The sequence below is a fragment of the Camelus ferus genome, chromosome X (genome assembly GCF_009834535.1).
Source record: "Camelus ferus isolate YT-003-E chromosome X, BCGSAC_Cfer_1.0, whole genome shotgun sequence".
Lineage (NCBI taxonomy): Eukaryota > Metazoa > Chordata > Mammalia > Artiodactyla > Camelidae > Camelus > Camelus ferus.
This window is the reverse complement of record NC_045732.1, coordinates 48,035,569-48,051,812: the sequence shown is the minus strand read 5'-3', so window position 1 is coordinate 48,051,812 and position 16,244 is coordinate 48,035,569. Positions and strand designations below refer to the sequence as shown.

The window sequence follows — 16,244 nt, the reverse complement described above, 5'->3', positions numbered from 1 at the left end:
TGTCTGGGAATGGCATCGCCGCTTGCCCATATCCTTTCCTCTTCAGGACTGGAGGGCAGTTTCAGGGTGGGGCCTCGAGCTATTTCGAGTGCCGGCCAAATCCCTCCACCCCAACATCTTTGCCTTGTGCGATCAGATTTCCCCTCCACCTCTCCAGTAAGTAACAAGTGGCAGGAGCCGAGAGCAGGAAACTGTGAGATAAGTCAGTTTCTCCACTGGCCCTAAGCGGAGCTCATGGTTTAAGCAAACGGGAAGCCACTGGGGCGGCAGGGCTTTGTCTGGCAGCAGGACAGGCTCTTCTTTCTGCCTCACAGCCCCCGGTGTTCTGCCCAGCATCCCCCAGGGTACAGGTAAGGCACCAGTTAGGCAACGGCTTCTTGCCCCAGGAGAAGAGAATTCACATGCATGAAAGTCCTACCATGTGCTAGACCCTTTCATGTCTATTATCTCTGTGATTCCTAACATCCCAGCCCGGTCAACGTTTATCATTCCTCTGGTAGCAATGATGAAAACAGAGATGGAGAAGCTTGCCTGAGGCGCACAGCTAAATGTGGGGACACACATGCAGTTCTGCCTGACTCTAAAGCCAGTGCTCTTCCCACCTCACCACGCTGCCTCCAGAGCCTAGAAACGCTGATAATGCTGTCAGTTGGTTCTTTGCGTTATTCCTGAGAATTCACAGAATGGCCAGCTCAACGTTTTGTGAGTTCATTTAATTCAACAGAATTTCAAAAACAAAGGTTTAAGGGGAATCTTGGATGACTTACATTCAACCCTACAGGCTCTGCAAAGAGAGGGTGACAGAAGTTGCTGCCTTTGCAGGGTTTCATGGTCCAGTAGAAAAGAGTTAACGGGTGCAAAAATAACAGCAGGATAAAACGCAGAAACAGAAATGCCATGAGAGAGCCAGAGAGGGGAAGAGGGCACCACCTTTGCCTTAGAGACAGCCTCTGCCCACCCCCACTCCCTGCCCCCAGGTGCTTGTCGCTTCCCTCAGCCTCAAGCATATCTTCCTGAGGCCAGGACCAGCCAGCCTCCCTGTGGAAATAACTGGCTGACCAAACAGAGACTTTCTTAAATCATCGGTGTCCCCTAGCTTAAGAAGAGTGCAAACAAGCAGGACCTGGGAAAAATATTGGATTGGCAAAAGTGGGGAGATGTTTAGGAACCCAGACTTGGCTATTTCCTGCAACCAGCCTGCTTCAGCAAAGAATGGGTTATTTCTGGGTTACAGCCAGGTGCTGATGCAGCCAGGACAGGAGGGAGGCTCCACATCCCCAGTCGAGCTGCGTTCTGTCACGTGGCAGTCAGCTCTGGCCCCAGCTGACCAGCTCGCAACCTCGTGTGCTCTTGGTCTGAGAGGGGGCTAAAGCAGGAGCGCACAGCTAACCAGACAGCAGGCCCTCCCAGCGAGGACATGTTGTTCCAGACGCTCAGCTCGAAACAGATAGCTCACGACGTGCCTTGCTGACAGAGGATCAACAGTGTTATCTTCGTAGATGGAGGCAGAACATTCCCTCCTTCTAGACCTCAGTGAGGCCCTCTGTCTCTGATTTTTATAGCAACTCTGATGCCAAGGGTTTGGATCTCCCAGAGTGGCTGCTTCATTGCAGCTGCCTTTCTTCTATTGCCCTCTCTAAACCCATCTCTCCATACCCAGGAAACAAGGGTACGACTTCACACCCTCTGGAAGCAGAGAGGCCACCTAAGGAGAGAGGGCCACACCTGTTTGAAGCCTTCTCTTCCAGAGCCAAGCCCACGAGGTCCTCGGACTTGGACGGAGGGGCCCTCCTTGGCTAAAAATACAAACCTTTCAAATTTCTTTGATCATAATGGAGGAGTTAGTTTCTGGATGTGTCCCTCAGGTAACCCCTCTTGTCCATTCCATATGTGGGTTTAGTAAAGACTATATCTATTCAAGTCCTCTTCGATCTCCAGAACTCAGGGTGCATCAGATGTCAGAGACTAATAACTCCAGCTGGAGGGAGCTAGGCCCCTCTCTCCTTTCTAGGTCAGTCCAAAATTTTTAAAAAGGCATTTAAGTATTGGCACAGTCTTGGTCATTTTTCTTTTTTTAAATATTTTGTCTGTCTTTTATTTTTTTTAATGGAAGTACCACGGATTAAACCCAGGACCTTGTGCATGCTAAGTATGTACTCCACCACTGAGCTATACCCACCCCCTTGGTCATTTTTCTTTTAATTAAATGTGTAGAGTTTTCTATCGTGGATATGCAAAAGCCTTCTCCCCATCAAATTACTCCCGTAGATCCCACAAAGACGCTGTTAGAATCCCTGGAGATTGTTCCACAACCTCTCCCACGGTGCCAGATGTACAACCAGACTCTTAACAAGGATAATTTGGTGGCAATGGTAATCACCCTGGATGATTTTTTTCAAGGCTCTTTGAATGACATCAAATTCATGACACATACCAAGATTCCTTTTTTTCGTGCTCTCTGTACCATTTTTTCTTCCCATGGAATTTGAATTTCCCTGGCTTACTTACCGCCTAACAATATCACTATTGAAAGCACATAATGTTAAGGACCATATGCTCTCTCTCCAGAGAGTGTGCACAAATACTATTTCTGTTAAAAACTAAACAGAAATAGTAGCTTTGCATATTTCCCATTCAAAGACTCAGCCCAATTGAATGATTCCCTTTGTAGTGGGGTGTTTTTCCCCAAGCGGGCCCTTAGTAGAGAAGCTGAATCAGATATTGTAACTTACCAAAGGTCACAAGGAGTCATTGAGTGAGCTCGAAATAGGATCCCCAAACCTTTATTTTGATTCCTTGAATTTAAAAACAAATAAACGCTACTACAGAGAAAGAAAAAACCTAGAGAAACTAGGCTCATTTGACATTCCTGGTTCAGGAAATTCCAGGCAAGCAAAACTAACAGGTAGCTAGCTGCCTTGGTCTGTAACAACCAAGGAGGTAAATAGGACAAATGTGCCGCCTGCCTTCAAGGAGCTGAAAATCCAATGCAGGGAAATCGGGTTGCTGTTGACAACTCTTCCCAGTGCAGAATGTGCTGGTGAACGCCTAGAAGACCCCAGAGGAGGGCTTGTCCATCTTTGTAGCACCCCCAGCAACTGGCACAGTGACCTGTATGTGATATGCAGGGAAGCGTTGTCTATTTGTTGAACAGGGGCCATAAGACACGTACCAACAGAACGCTCTGGGGGTTGGTGGAGAATGAGGGACAGCTTTGTGAAGGAGGTGACATTTGAGCTGTTGCCAGGAAGGATGGGGAAGTTTTTCACAGACAGCAGGGATTGGGGGAGGGCCTTTGCAGGTCCCAGGAAAGAGCAAATGGCAGGGATCCTCAGGGAGGACCCAGCACAGTATCACTGGGGAGAGCCTGAATGGGCCAATGTGACTAGCTGACTGTGGGGCAGTAAGAGCTGAGGCTGGAGGGAAAAGTTGAGACCAGAGCAGAGAGGATCTTGAACAACAAGCTACAGAATTTTGCAGTGGACTGTCCCAGGAAATTTGCACGATAGGAACAGTTTCCTGTGGCATCATCCTATCCTGCTCACCTTGGCCTCCCTTGCCTCATTGGGAGCGGTGGGCTTCTTTTGATTGTTCTGTTTGTATGTGGTTGGGTTTGGAGGTTTTTCTGTGGTTTAGTTTGTTTTTTGGCCTTTCCCTTTTCCCTTACAGTTTTTCACAGCATATGGTCCTGATTATGTGCTGGAAATCACGCCAAGCTGCCGGCCAGACCGCAATGAGCCCCACCGAGTCCAGCAAATCCTCAACTACATCAAAGGTGAGTGCCCCTCCTCTAGTCCTGCCCTTTCCTCATTTCACCCAGCTTGTGGTGGCCCATCAGTTGAGTTGTGGCGGCCCATCAGTTGAGTTGTGGCTTCCCCAAGTACCATTTGTCTTTTGGTGGCTCACCTTTACCCTGACTCAGAAGGGGGAACCTCTCCTTGGCCTGAGAGCTTATAGTTGGAATTCCACACTGGCCATTCCAGTTGCGATTGTCATTTGGTCAGCTAATGTCACCTTCGGGGAGAACAAAAGGTTTAGCTTGAGGCACCTCCAGTGGAAAACCAGCTCTAAAGTGTGCCCTGGAACTCTCTCTCTTTGAAAAGGGCAATAGTAAAACCCTCTTTCGGATGAGGAAAGTTCAGGTCAATTCAGACTTGGGGGGGGGGCTTGCAGACATTCGGTTCCAATGTGGTTCTTTGGTTCATTAGAGCCTTGAGTGACTGAGCCCGCAGTGCCTAGTCAGGGATTCTGATGCTCCTGCAAGTGGGATCCCCAGTCTCATTTCCAGCCCTGGGGATGAGGCTGCTACGCTATCCTTCCCTTCCCTAAGTCTGGTCTATGATTATTCTGGGCTCTGGATGGAGAGAAAATGGCAGTCATCCTGTTATTGCCCTCTTGATCACACTGACCACTAGCTGTCTGGGAACACCGTCCTCAGCTTGGAAAAGCACCCCTGCTTCCAAACCCAGTTGCTGCTTCACAACTCAACTCACTTCATCTACCATTGTTTAAAAGTAGTTTTGATACCCACGTTCCTGTTTCATTGAATTAGTGTATATGCGTGCATATTTTTTTGGATCCTAATTATTTGCAGAGTTAAGAGGCCAAGGGCATCATAAGAATGAAAGCCCCATGTTTATTCATATAAACAACCAAGTTAGCACCAGTTCTCCGAACTTCAACTCCCTCACTGGAACAGAATCCAACATGAAAAGGGGGGCCCGTTCTGTGCCAGAGTTAGTTGGAGGGAACATGTTGTGTCCTGAGGGGTCTTTGCCGAGGGTTACATTAAGGCCCTATCCTCTAGTACAGCCCAGTCTGTGACAACAGCCCAGTCCACAGGTAGGGACTCTACATCCCAGGCTCCTTTGACCAGAGAGAAAATTTTCTAAGCTTATGAGTCATAGACCCATAAGGTTATGCTCATAGAAACACTTATTGGCTCTCTAAGGTATCCCACAGCCCTCAGCCTTCCCCTGCCCCTGTAGTTTGAAGCCACCTCCCTCTGGCCTCTCAGTGGCTCCCGACCTCAGAAGTCCTCCCTTCCTAACTGAATCCTCCTCCCTTCTCCAATCTTTAAGGCCTTGGAAAACATTCTATTCCTGACTTTTCTCCAGTCCTTCTCACTGCCCTACAGCCCTAATTAACACTAGGGCTCCCCACCCTAGTTTCCTCCTGCCCCTTGCAGGTCCTGGACAAACTTCTCTCACCTCTTTTCCTTCATCCTTGCCATTTTCCCCCCATCCAGGCTCTAAATCCTGGTAGAACACAGACAGCAATAGAAACAGAGAAACTAAACAAGCCTCTGCAGCTCCTTGCTCCTACCTATGTATATGTACAGATATCTGTATGCCCTCATGCTTTCCTGCACGCATACCCAGATCCGTAGCTCCAGAGAGTGGTGACATCTTGCTATTGGGGAAATGGAAATGACAAGCGAGAGAAGACATAAGGGAAGTAATTCAAAGGAAAGAGAACTAGGAGAGGTAAGAAACCCAAAAGAGGAACACGTTTTTAAAGGACTTGAGTCAGGGAAGGTAGAGCTCCGAGGTAGAGCGCGTGATTAGCATGCATGAGGTCCTGGGTTCAATGCCCAGCACCTTCGTTAAATAAATAAATAAATAAATAAATAAACAAACAAACAAACAAACAAATAAACAAACAAACAAACAAACAAACAAACCTAATTACCCCCCAATTTTTTAAATAAATAAATAAGCAAGCAAATAAACCTAGTTACCCCCCAAAAATTTAAAAAATAAAATAAAGGACTTGAGATAAAAGCTGAGTTTGAGGTTGGTTAAAAAAATAGAAAATCTTAGAGGACATGTAAGTTACATGGAAGTCAAGATTTTTTCAAATCTCATAACAGGTGAAAGCAATATTCTGATCACAACACCAGGAAATTAAACTGGGAGAAAGTGTATGGACCAGGAATCGGGTCCTCAAAAGCAGCTGGACAGATGCAAAATGGGAAGACATGGCTTTGCAGCATTTTGTCCACAAGAGACTTAGGGATTTTAGTCAGCATGTAGCTCAGTGTGAGTCATCAGGGCAAGGTGGCCATCCAGAGATGCTAATGCAGTATCGACCTCATGTTAAAAGAGCCCTAGACAAATAGGAGCAGATGCTCCAGGAGGTCAGTTGGGATGGAAAGGACTGGAGCCCAGGCTCCAAGAGGTCTGGTTGGAGGGGCTGGGCTTTTGAAGAAAAGAAGACCCAGGGGGATGTGGTCTCTACTTCATATCTCTGAGAGGCTGTCACAGAGCAGAAGCCATAGACAGTCTATGTGGTCACAGGGCACAGAGCTACGACCCACAGGTAGATGTTATTAAAAGGCAGATTTTCATTCAGTAGAAAGAAGAATGTTCTAACAATTAGAGGTGTCCAAAGTGGAACAGGCTTCCTAGAAGGGAATGAGGTCTCTGTCACTGGAGACATACAAATAGAGGCTAGACAGTCCCCAGGGGGTCGTATCGTAGAGGGTCTCCTGCCTTTGGACAAGGGTGACTGTACTAGGTTATTGTTAAGGTTCCTTCCAACCCCAAGATTCTAGGATGTACATTAAAATGAGAAAATAGAAAAACAATAAAAAGATGGTAAGAGTGCAGGGGTTGGTAGATGAGTCACAGTTGTTGTTGGGGGGAGGGGCGCGGGGGAGGTAATGCTGTGTATAGGAAAGAATTGATGAGGAGAAGAAAAGAGACTAAGTGGCTGAGAGTGGGTGGGGAGGAGACAGGGAGGGCGGACAGCCAGTAGAGCTGCTATAGAATACTAGGACTCTTCAGATTTTCCATTTAGCTGTCCCTTTCACATTGACAGTGTCTTGTGTTCTAGCCATGCAAATGAGCAGAGCTCAAAAGTCCAGAATCAAAAAGAAATCCAGTAAAACCTAGAATAAATGAGGCTAGAAAGAAGTCCAAATGTTGCTAAAAATGGCCAGACTAACCTGCTATACTGAGACCGTGCCCCTCCAGCCTGGTGACGCATGCTGCCATCAGATAGTGCGTTGCCATGACAATGGTCAGTGTGGAGAGGCTGCTGAATTTTCTGCATTCTGAAAGATTTTCCTGAACCTGCCTACAAGACTATCATTTTTTCTTGCATATAAAAACCTCAGCAAGGCTAGCCATTTCTCAGATTGCCTACCTCCCCCTCCCCCACCCTACCCGACCCCACGAAAAGCAAAGGTGGTAGGAAAGAGGCGAGGATTATTTGGGGAGGTGGGATGACACTGAGGGAGTGGATGAATTGAGCTCCACTCTATGGGAGGGAGTTTCACCAGCATGTCTGAATCTGTTTAGCCTTTGAGCTTGAGGGGTTTTTTTTTCTCTTTTTCACTACATCCCTGAGAAGCACAAAAGATGGGATTTTTAACCTATGGGAGATCAAACCTGAGGAGGGTCATCTGACAGAGATGCTTTCCATACGCCACAGGATGACTAGAGGGGCAGGCAAATTTGGACCTCACCCTATCCCATCTGTACTGCCCAGTAGTCTTCCCAAGAGAGGGAAAAAAGACAAAAAGAAAACCAGGGAGAGTCTCTTCAAACTGTTAGCTTTATACAGAGAAGAGCTAAGTGTTGCTCTCACAAATGGCGCTTCTTGTGCCAACCAATCTTGAAGATGTGTCATCGTTCACGAGAAAGTATGGGCTAGAGAGTGGCTCGCTCAGCCTAGCTCATGGCCACTGCTGCTGCAGTCACCCTCGCCCCATCTTCACGTGCTTAAACTTGCTGGCCTTTCCCCTGGTTGACGTCCTCCACAGGAGCTGGCTCACAGTGAACCTTCCAGAGTTGGAACCGTGTTGATGTGATCAATCCCCAGAGGCGGCGAGTTCCCCGAGCCTGACTAGCTCGGCATGGGGAAACAGGGGTAGAGGTTTCTAATCCCTGGGACTGATGACATTTGAATCAAGTGAAAGTCTCTAGGGGGCCAAAAGCTTCAGGTTGCAGCCCTGGCCCGATCTGGGGCGTTGGGGAGGGTGAGTTGTTCATCTGTGAGTATGTGTTGTAACTGGAGGTTTCACTTGCTCTGAGTTCCCAAACTCTACCCCAAGTTTGCCTGGGATAGAAAAGGAAACAAACAAGACCACGCAGTGAGAAGGAGGAGAAGGGAGCGGGGAGGACACAAGAGGGAAGAGCAGGCCTTGTGCACATCTGCACTCTCGGACCCTTAATGAAGGAGGCTTAGTCCAGCAGCCTCAACAGGGCAGGTTTGGGGAGATGGTCTGGCAAACCAGTGAGGGTGTGGGGAGAGACAACACCGGAGAAACAATAAGAATGATAGCTACTCTTTATCTTACAGATGAGGAAACTCGGGCTCAGAGAGGATAAATGACTTGGCCAAGGTCACCTTTTTTTTTTAATGGAGGTACTGGGGACTGAACCCAGGACCTCATGAATGCTAAGCATGCACTCTACCGCTGAGCTGTACCCATCTGCCATAGGTCACCCTTATTCATTCACTCAACAAGTAATTACTAAGCACCTACTATGTACCACACACTGTGCTCGTGGATGGTGGAACAGACATTTGAACCCAGATCCGTCTGAACTGAGGCTTTGGAGTCAGGCTGTTTGGACTTTCTCTTTGCAGTGTTGCCCTGTTGAATCTACTCATCACCCCATCTTGCTTTTTCCAATCGCCCCCAGTAAACACATCCCACCTCATACTACACACACGGCTCCTTCCATGTGGCTGATCCAAAGCCCCTAAAACCTGAGATCTCCCTGGAAATGGGAGGAAGACAGCCATGGGCAGCACTTGAAATTCTGGCCCCTGACCTATGCCTTTTAGCCAGGCTCCCCCACACCCTGCCATACTGTAATTGAACCTTCCAGCTCCATTTTGAGCAGCATAGAGATGTAAAAGAGAAGGAAAGAAGGTGGAGGAAGCCAACCCAGCCGGCTCCTGCTGCCCGAAGTGTGCTGTGGTCACCAGCCCTGGTCTGCTGTTTACAGTTCCCCAGCCCCAAGCTGAGACCCTTTGCACATCTACCTGTAATATTCTCAGGAGGACCAGAGTGCTGAGTGTAAGCAGCACCTCCTCTGGCAGCCTGAAGTCTGGAATTGACATTCTTCTTGGGACTAGCAATTGGGCCATCAGGTCCAGGCATGTCTGAGGCCTTCCAGAGCCCCCAGCTTGAAGCAGGGCTCCTGCCTGGTGGGACTCTACACCATGGCAACTCGGCTTTCTTCCACATTTTCTCTTGCTTCCTGGGAAGCCCTGAGGATAAGTTGAAAGGCAGGGTTGGTCCCAAGACAGACTGACCATTTGCTTTAGGGCTTCTTGGAAGGAATTGGGAACAGGATTATGGAGGCTACCCTGAGCCAATTGGCATGACTTCAGGTAAGGATCTCGTTGATGTCCATCCCTGATCTCCCCTTGCCATCCCCTGTCCTTTCTCAATCCCTCTCCAGCCCACTGTGGTCCTTCCCAGGAGCCTTCCTGGCTTCATGAAAGGGTGTAAGAGTTAGAAAGTTTTGCTGTTGTTGTTGCTGTTGTTGCCATCATTGTGAAACAGAAAAAGTTGTACAAATATCATGCTGAAAATATTAGAAAGTCTAAAACAAAAATGAAGGCTAGGGGGGAGGGCGTAGCTTAATGGTAGAGCACATGCTTAGCATGCACGAAGTCCTGGGTTCAATCCCCAGTACCTCCGTTAAACAAACAAACAAACAAACAAACCTAATTACTCCCCCTGGAAAAAAACAACAAAAAATTTTATTTTAAATGAAGTCTGCTCCCCAAGGTTATAGTGTCTTTGATAATGGCTTTTAACAAACCATGGGAACCCTTGACAGGTTACTTTTGGAAACTGAATACCTACCTAATCCTAAATGGGAAGTTAGAACTCCCATTATTGAAAGCCTACTGTGTGGCACCACGCTGGATTCTCTCCATACATGATCTCATTTCATCCTCACACTTACCTCATGAGGTAGGAGACTAGTGCTCACAGGTGTAGTGTAACATGCCCAGAGTCACATAGCAAGTAAGCAGTGACATCAGGATTTGAATATAGTCCTGGAGCCCCTCCTCTCCTTGACACTATTACTCAGTCAAGTCTACTCATCATCCCCTGTCTGCTCTGTCCAATTGCCCCTAGTAAACCCTTTTCACCCTGCAATGTCTCACAAAGAGAGGTTCTGAAGCAGGTTAAATTTAAGAAGTAGCATTGTGTCTCCACTTGAAAGCCCAGCTAAATCAATCAATGATTTTTTGGGGGGAGGAGCTTCCCATGCTCTTGGTGTCATGGGAGACAGAAGAGAAATTTAAGACATGATCCCTGCTTCTGAAAAACAGCTGAGAAGTCTAGACAACACTAACCCCCTTAGATCAGGACATAGTAAGGGCTGATGCAAAGTGGAAGAAGCAGAGGAGTTATGACTTTAGGGAGACTGCTTTCAGAAGGCTGGGGTGTGTTGAATAGATAGAATAGGGAAGCACTCATAAGCAAGGGAAACTTGGATAGGTGGGGGGCAGGGCAGATGGCAGGTTCCCTTAAGTTTCAAGCTGAGTAGCCCATGTCGGATACAGTAAAGTAGGAACCATTCTCTGTTCTGGAATTAGGACATGGCATGATGCAGTGATATTTGGATGGATCATGGTGGGATTCCAAGGGAGAGTCTGCAAAGGCCTGGACTAAAACAGTAGTGGTCAGATAACTCCTTATCCTATTCATCCTGTATGGCTGAGAGCTGTTAGGAAGAGAGTATCAACAGCACTTGGAGGTATGTCATTTATAGAGGATCAAAGAGGGAGGAAGAAGTAAAGATGACTCTGAGGTTTCCAGCCTGGATATCAACTGGGATGGAGAGCCATTGGGGGAAGGCGGGTAGTTTTACAGAAGCGTACACTAGATGTGTTCTGTTTCCATATGTTGAACTTAAGGTATGATACTATGTCTCAGTACATCTGCAGGGAATCAATTAAAAAGAAATTTTTAAAGGTAATTTGATGACAAGAGAAGAATGCTCATGATAACAATCTTAAGTGAAAAAAAACAGGATATGAGGGCTGAGGGTATAGCTCAATGGTAGTGTGTGCTTAGCATGCACAAGGTCCTGGGTTCAATCCCCAGTGCCTCCATTAAATAAATAAATAAATAAATAAATAAATAAATAAATAAATAAATACATACATACATACATACATACATACATACATACATACATACATACATAAACAAATAAATAAAACTGATTACCTCCCCCCTCCAAAAAAAAAACTAAAGGAAAAAAAAAATCAGGATATGAAATGATTTAATATCATATAGTCTTAATTTTGTAAATATGCATAATGTGTATGTGAGTGAGTGTGTGGATATGCATAGAAAACCCCTAGAAGGAATCTACCAAAAGTGCTAACAGTAGTTACCTTTGGTGGTAGGATTGGAACTATTGGTAATTTTTTACTTGTTCTTTGTTCTTTTTTGGTATTTTTCAAAATTTCTACCATGAACAGGTATTTCTTTTATAGTCAGAAAAAAGGAATACATGTTGGGTTGTTATGTTTTGTTATGTTTTGTTTTTTAAAGACAAAAATGTTTTATCAGACCTTATGTCCCAATTTTTGGCTTACAAAATCTAGTCACTGCACCTGCACACAACTTGAAAAATAAGGGATTGGAGAGTGACTATTTTACATGTCTCAGGTGCTGTTTCCTTTCTTAGGTACCTCTAGTAATTCTAGGGTGCTTCCATTTGTCTTGAAAAGCAGGTCCTCCCTTGACTCACGATGTAAAGCCTCTTCAATCTAGTAGAAGGGAAGAAAATCCAGAATAGCTCCCTGGGACGACTTCTCTTTCCAAAATTCTCATTCACTCCAAGGCAACTGTCTCAGTCTTTCTGGGTTTTGTCTTCAGCTCCATTGATCTATGTGTCTATTCCTGCCTTGATTACTGTAGCTATATAATAAATCTTAAAATCAAGTAGAGTGATCTCTCTTTCCTCTTTTACAAAACTGTTTTAGCTATACTAGCTTACTTGCCTTTCCATATAAACTTTTGAATAATCTTGTCTATATCTAGAAAAAAACCTTGATGTGATTTTGTTAGGTATTGTGTTAACCCTGTATATCAATTTGGAGAGAATTCCAATCCATGAATATGGTATGTCTCTATTTATTTACATCTTCTTTGATTTCTTTTACCAGCATTTTGTAATTTTCAGCATACAGATCCTGAACAGACTTTGTACCTAAGTTTTTCTTTTTTTGAGTTATTGTATTTTTTATTTTGGTTTCCATATGTTTGTTGTTAGTATATAGAAATACAATTTTTTGTGTATTGTGCTTAGATCCTGTGACCTTGCTAAACTCTCTAGATGTTTTCTTGTAGATTCCTTAGGATTTTCTACATAGATCACCATTCATCTGCAAATAGAGACAGTTTTATTTTTCCTTTCTGATCTATATGCTTTTTGTTTCCTTTTCTTGCCTTTTTGCAGTGGCTTAGACTTTCAGTATTATGTTGAAAAGAATGGTGAGAACAGACGTCCTTGCCTTGTTCCAGAACTTAGAGGGAAAACGTTCAGTCTTTCACCATTAAGTATGACAGTAGCTCTAGGTTTTGTAGATTTTCTTTACAAGTTGAGGAAGTACCCCTCTATATTCCTAGTTTTCTGAGAATTTTTGTCATGAATGGATGTTGAATTTTGTTAAATGCTGTTTCTGCATCAGTTGATACTAATACTGATATATATGCAATTTTTTCTTCTTTAGCCTTTTAATATGGTAGCTTACATTAATTGATTTTCAAATATTGAACCAGCTTTGTATATTTGGAAGAAATCCCACTTATTCATGGTATATAATTTATATTTTACAGTATAGGTATATATATGTATATGTATATGTATATGTATATGTATATGTATATGTATATATAGAGAAAGAGAAAGGGAGAGCTGAATTCTATTTGCTAATATTTTCTTGAAGATTCTGTACCTGTATTCATGATGGATATTAGTCTGTAATTTTCTTTTTGGTGCTGCCATCATTTGCTTTCAGTATCAGGGAAATGCTAGCCCTATAAAATAAGTTTGGAAGTGTTCCCTCCTATTTTCTGCAAGAGATAGTATAGAATTGATGTTAATTCTCCTTTTAATAGAATTCTCCAATGAGACCATCTGGGCCTGAAAATTTCTTTTTCAGGAAGTTTCTTAACTTCTAATTTGATACCATTGTGGTCAGAAAACATGTTCTGTACTATTTAAAATATTTTCAATTTGTTGTGGTTTGTTTTATGACCCAGTATATGGTGTCTCTTGGCATGTGTTCTGTGAGTGCTTAAAAAGAATGTGTATTCTACTGTGTTTGGTGGAGTTTTCTATCAATGTCAGTGAGAGCCTGTTGGTTGATAAAATTGTTGAGTTATTCTATATCCTTGCTCATTTTCTGTCTAGTTGTTCTATTATCAATGGCTGAGAGAGGGATGTTGAATTCTCCAACTCTAATTGTGGATCTATCTGTTTCTCCTTATAGCTCTTTCAGGTTTGGCTCCAGGTACCCTGAAGCTTTGTTGTTTGGTGCATACATTTAGGATTGCTATAACTTCTTGGTACACTGACCCTTTTACCATTATATAATGTCTTTCTCTGTCCATGGCGATTTTTTTTTGTTCTGAAATCTACTTTATCTGATATCAGTTTAGCTGCTCCTACTTTCTCTTCACTAATGTTTGGATGGCATATATTATTCTAGCCTTTTACTGTCAACCTACTTATATCGTATTTGAAGTAAGTTTCTTGTAGACAGCATATAGTGGATCATTTTTCTTAGCCACTCTGCCAATCTTTGTCTTTTAATTGGTGTATTTAGATCATTTACATTCAATGTAATTTTGATATGTTAGGGATTAAATATGCCATTTTATTTTGTTTTCTTTTCTTTTTGTTCCCTCTATTCCTTGTTTCTCTGTTTTCTTCTTCCACCCTTACTGCTGGTGACTTATACCTTTGTGCAAATTCCATTTTGATTCATCTGTAATGATTTTGATTGTATCTCTTTGTATAGGCTTTTTAGTGGCTGTTCTGGGTATATATTATACATAAGTAAATATCATAGTCTACTGATATTGACATTTTATCAGTTTGAAATAAGTGTAGAAACCTTACCTACCTTTAAGTCTTTTTCCCCTTCCCCATTTACAATCTAATGGCCTTAGATATTTCCTCTACATATATTTAGAACTACATCAGACAGTGTTATAATTTTTGCTTCAATCATCAAACATAACTTAGAAAACTCAAGAGGAGAGAAAAATCTATTATATGTACCCGTATTTTTACCCTTTCTATTGTTCTTTCATCCTTCTCGATGTTCCAAGATTTCTTCTTTCATTATTTCCTTTCCATTTCAAAAACTTCCTTTAGCTATTCTTTTCGGGTAGGTCTGGTGGCAACAAATTCTCTTAGTTTTCCTTCTTCTGAGAATATTTTTATTCCCCTTTCATTCCTGAAGGATATTGTCACTAGATGTAGAATTCTGGGTTGACATTTATTTTCTTTCAGCACCTGAAAAATGCTGCATCACCTCCTTCTGGTCTCCATGGTTTTTGATGAAAAAAGTGCTGTCATTTGAATTATCTTTCTCTTATGGATAAGCCTTTGTTTCTGTTTTGCTGCTTTCTAGATTTTCTTTTTCTTTAGTTTTCAGAGATTTGATTATGATTGATCTTGGTATGGTTCCTTTGAGTTTATCTAGTTTGGAATTCAATTAATCTGTAGGATTTTGTCTTTTGACAAATTTGAGAAATATTTAACCATTATTTCCTCAAATGCTTTTTCAGTCCCATCCTCTTTCTCTTCTTCCTCTGGGACTTTGGTGACATGAATGTTAGATCTTTTATCATAGTCCCACGTGGTCCCTGAGGTTCTGCTCATTTTTTAAACTATTTTTTGTCTTTTATTCAAATTAGGTAATTGCTATTAATCTATATATTCCAGTCTATCCGGGGAGGGGGATAAAAGTCAAGGTTCCCCATTCAGCTGTCATTTATAGCCTGGGAGGAGGAGGGATGCTTCATTACCACTGGGCAGGAGTGGAAATTCAGGTTCCACACTAGAGCTCCACTGATACCACCCTGGCCAGGAATGGCAGTGGTACCTTGTTACCACTCCCCACATGGCCTCCACTGACACAGTGGTAGGTGGGCCTCCTTGCCATTAAGCAGGGATAGGAGTCCTGGTTTTCCATTGTGCCTCCTCTGATACCACCCTGGCCAGGAATGGCAGTGGTACCTTGTTACCACTCCCCACATGGCCTCCACTGACACAGTGGTAGGTGGGCCTCCTTGCCATTAAGCAGGGATAGGAGTCCTGGTTTTCCATTGTGCCTCCTCTGATACCACCCTCATGGGGTAGAAGGGGAGCCTGGTTACTGCTGGGCTGATTTTTTTATTTTTCTGTTTCATTCATTCAACAAATATATATTTGGTATTAATATGTGCTAAGCACCACGCTAGGTGATAGAGATGTGAATAGGACAGGTGAAAGCGTTGGCCATCATGGAGCTCACATTCCAGTGGGGAAGATAGACAATAAGCAAATAAATAAATATTTAATGTTGGTTACTGATCAATTAGGGAAGGCTTCCATTTTAAATAGAGTGGTCCATAAAGGCCTCCCTGAGGAAGTGACATTTGGGAATAGAGCTTAATGCACTAAGAGGAGGAGCTTTGCAAAAAATTGGGGTGAAGAACATTCTAGATGAAGGGAAGAGTGGGATCAAAAATTCCCAAGCTGGAATGGATTTGGTGTATTTAATGTACATGTGTTTGACTGCGTATTAGAGAGAAATATAACCATCACCTCAAACACTTTGATTTCACAGATACCTTACTTAAGAGGAGGTTAAGTTTGTTTGTTTGTTCTTAAAGAGTGTAAGAGAGATTTCCACATAAGTGGTAGGTGAATATGGCAAAATTCTTGAGAATGTTGAAGTTTAGGAAACAAATCTATCCCTGAGATTGATAATGGTATTGGTCCCATTTAACATATGAGAGAATTTGGGGAGGTTGATTTGCTTGTAAGTCACACAGCAAATAAGTGTGGGAGCTGGGATTCCACCGCAGAAACTGAAGATCACACCCAAAGTTTAGAAGAGGAAATACAGAATTTTCCTTCTGCCTGGTGGAGCAGCTTTGTTATTGCAGACAACAAACTTTTGAAGAACAGTTGGAAGCCTCTAATGTGTTTAATTAAGCTTTTTTTTTTTTCTGTTTGCCCAGAGTTCATGCC

The 16,244-nt window shown here is 43.4% G+C and overlaps 1 protein-coding gene across 2 annotated transcripts in view; it reads left to right on the top strand.

Annotated features, from left to right (window-relative positions):
• The window catches only part of HDAC8 (histone deacetylase 8), a 178,548-nt gene that overhangs the window by 149,952 nt on the left and 12,352 nt on the right, over nt 1-16,244 (top strand). The window contains exon 10 of one of the 2 annotated variants that reach the window (XM_032474364.1): nt 3,670-3,775. The exons of the other annotated variant lie outside the window; for it this stretch is intronic. Within the exon in view, the coding sequence (XP_032330255.1) occupies nt 3,670-3,775 (106 nt within the window). The remainder of the gene's footprint in view (nt 1-3,669; nt 3,776-16,244) is intronic. 2 annotated transcript variants of the gene reach the window in all.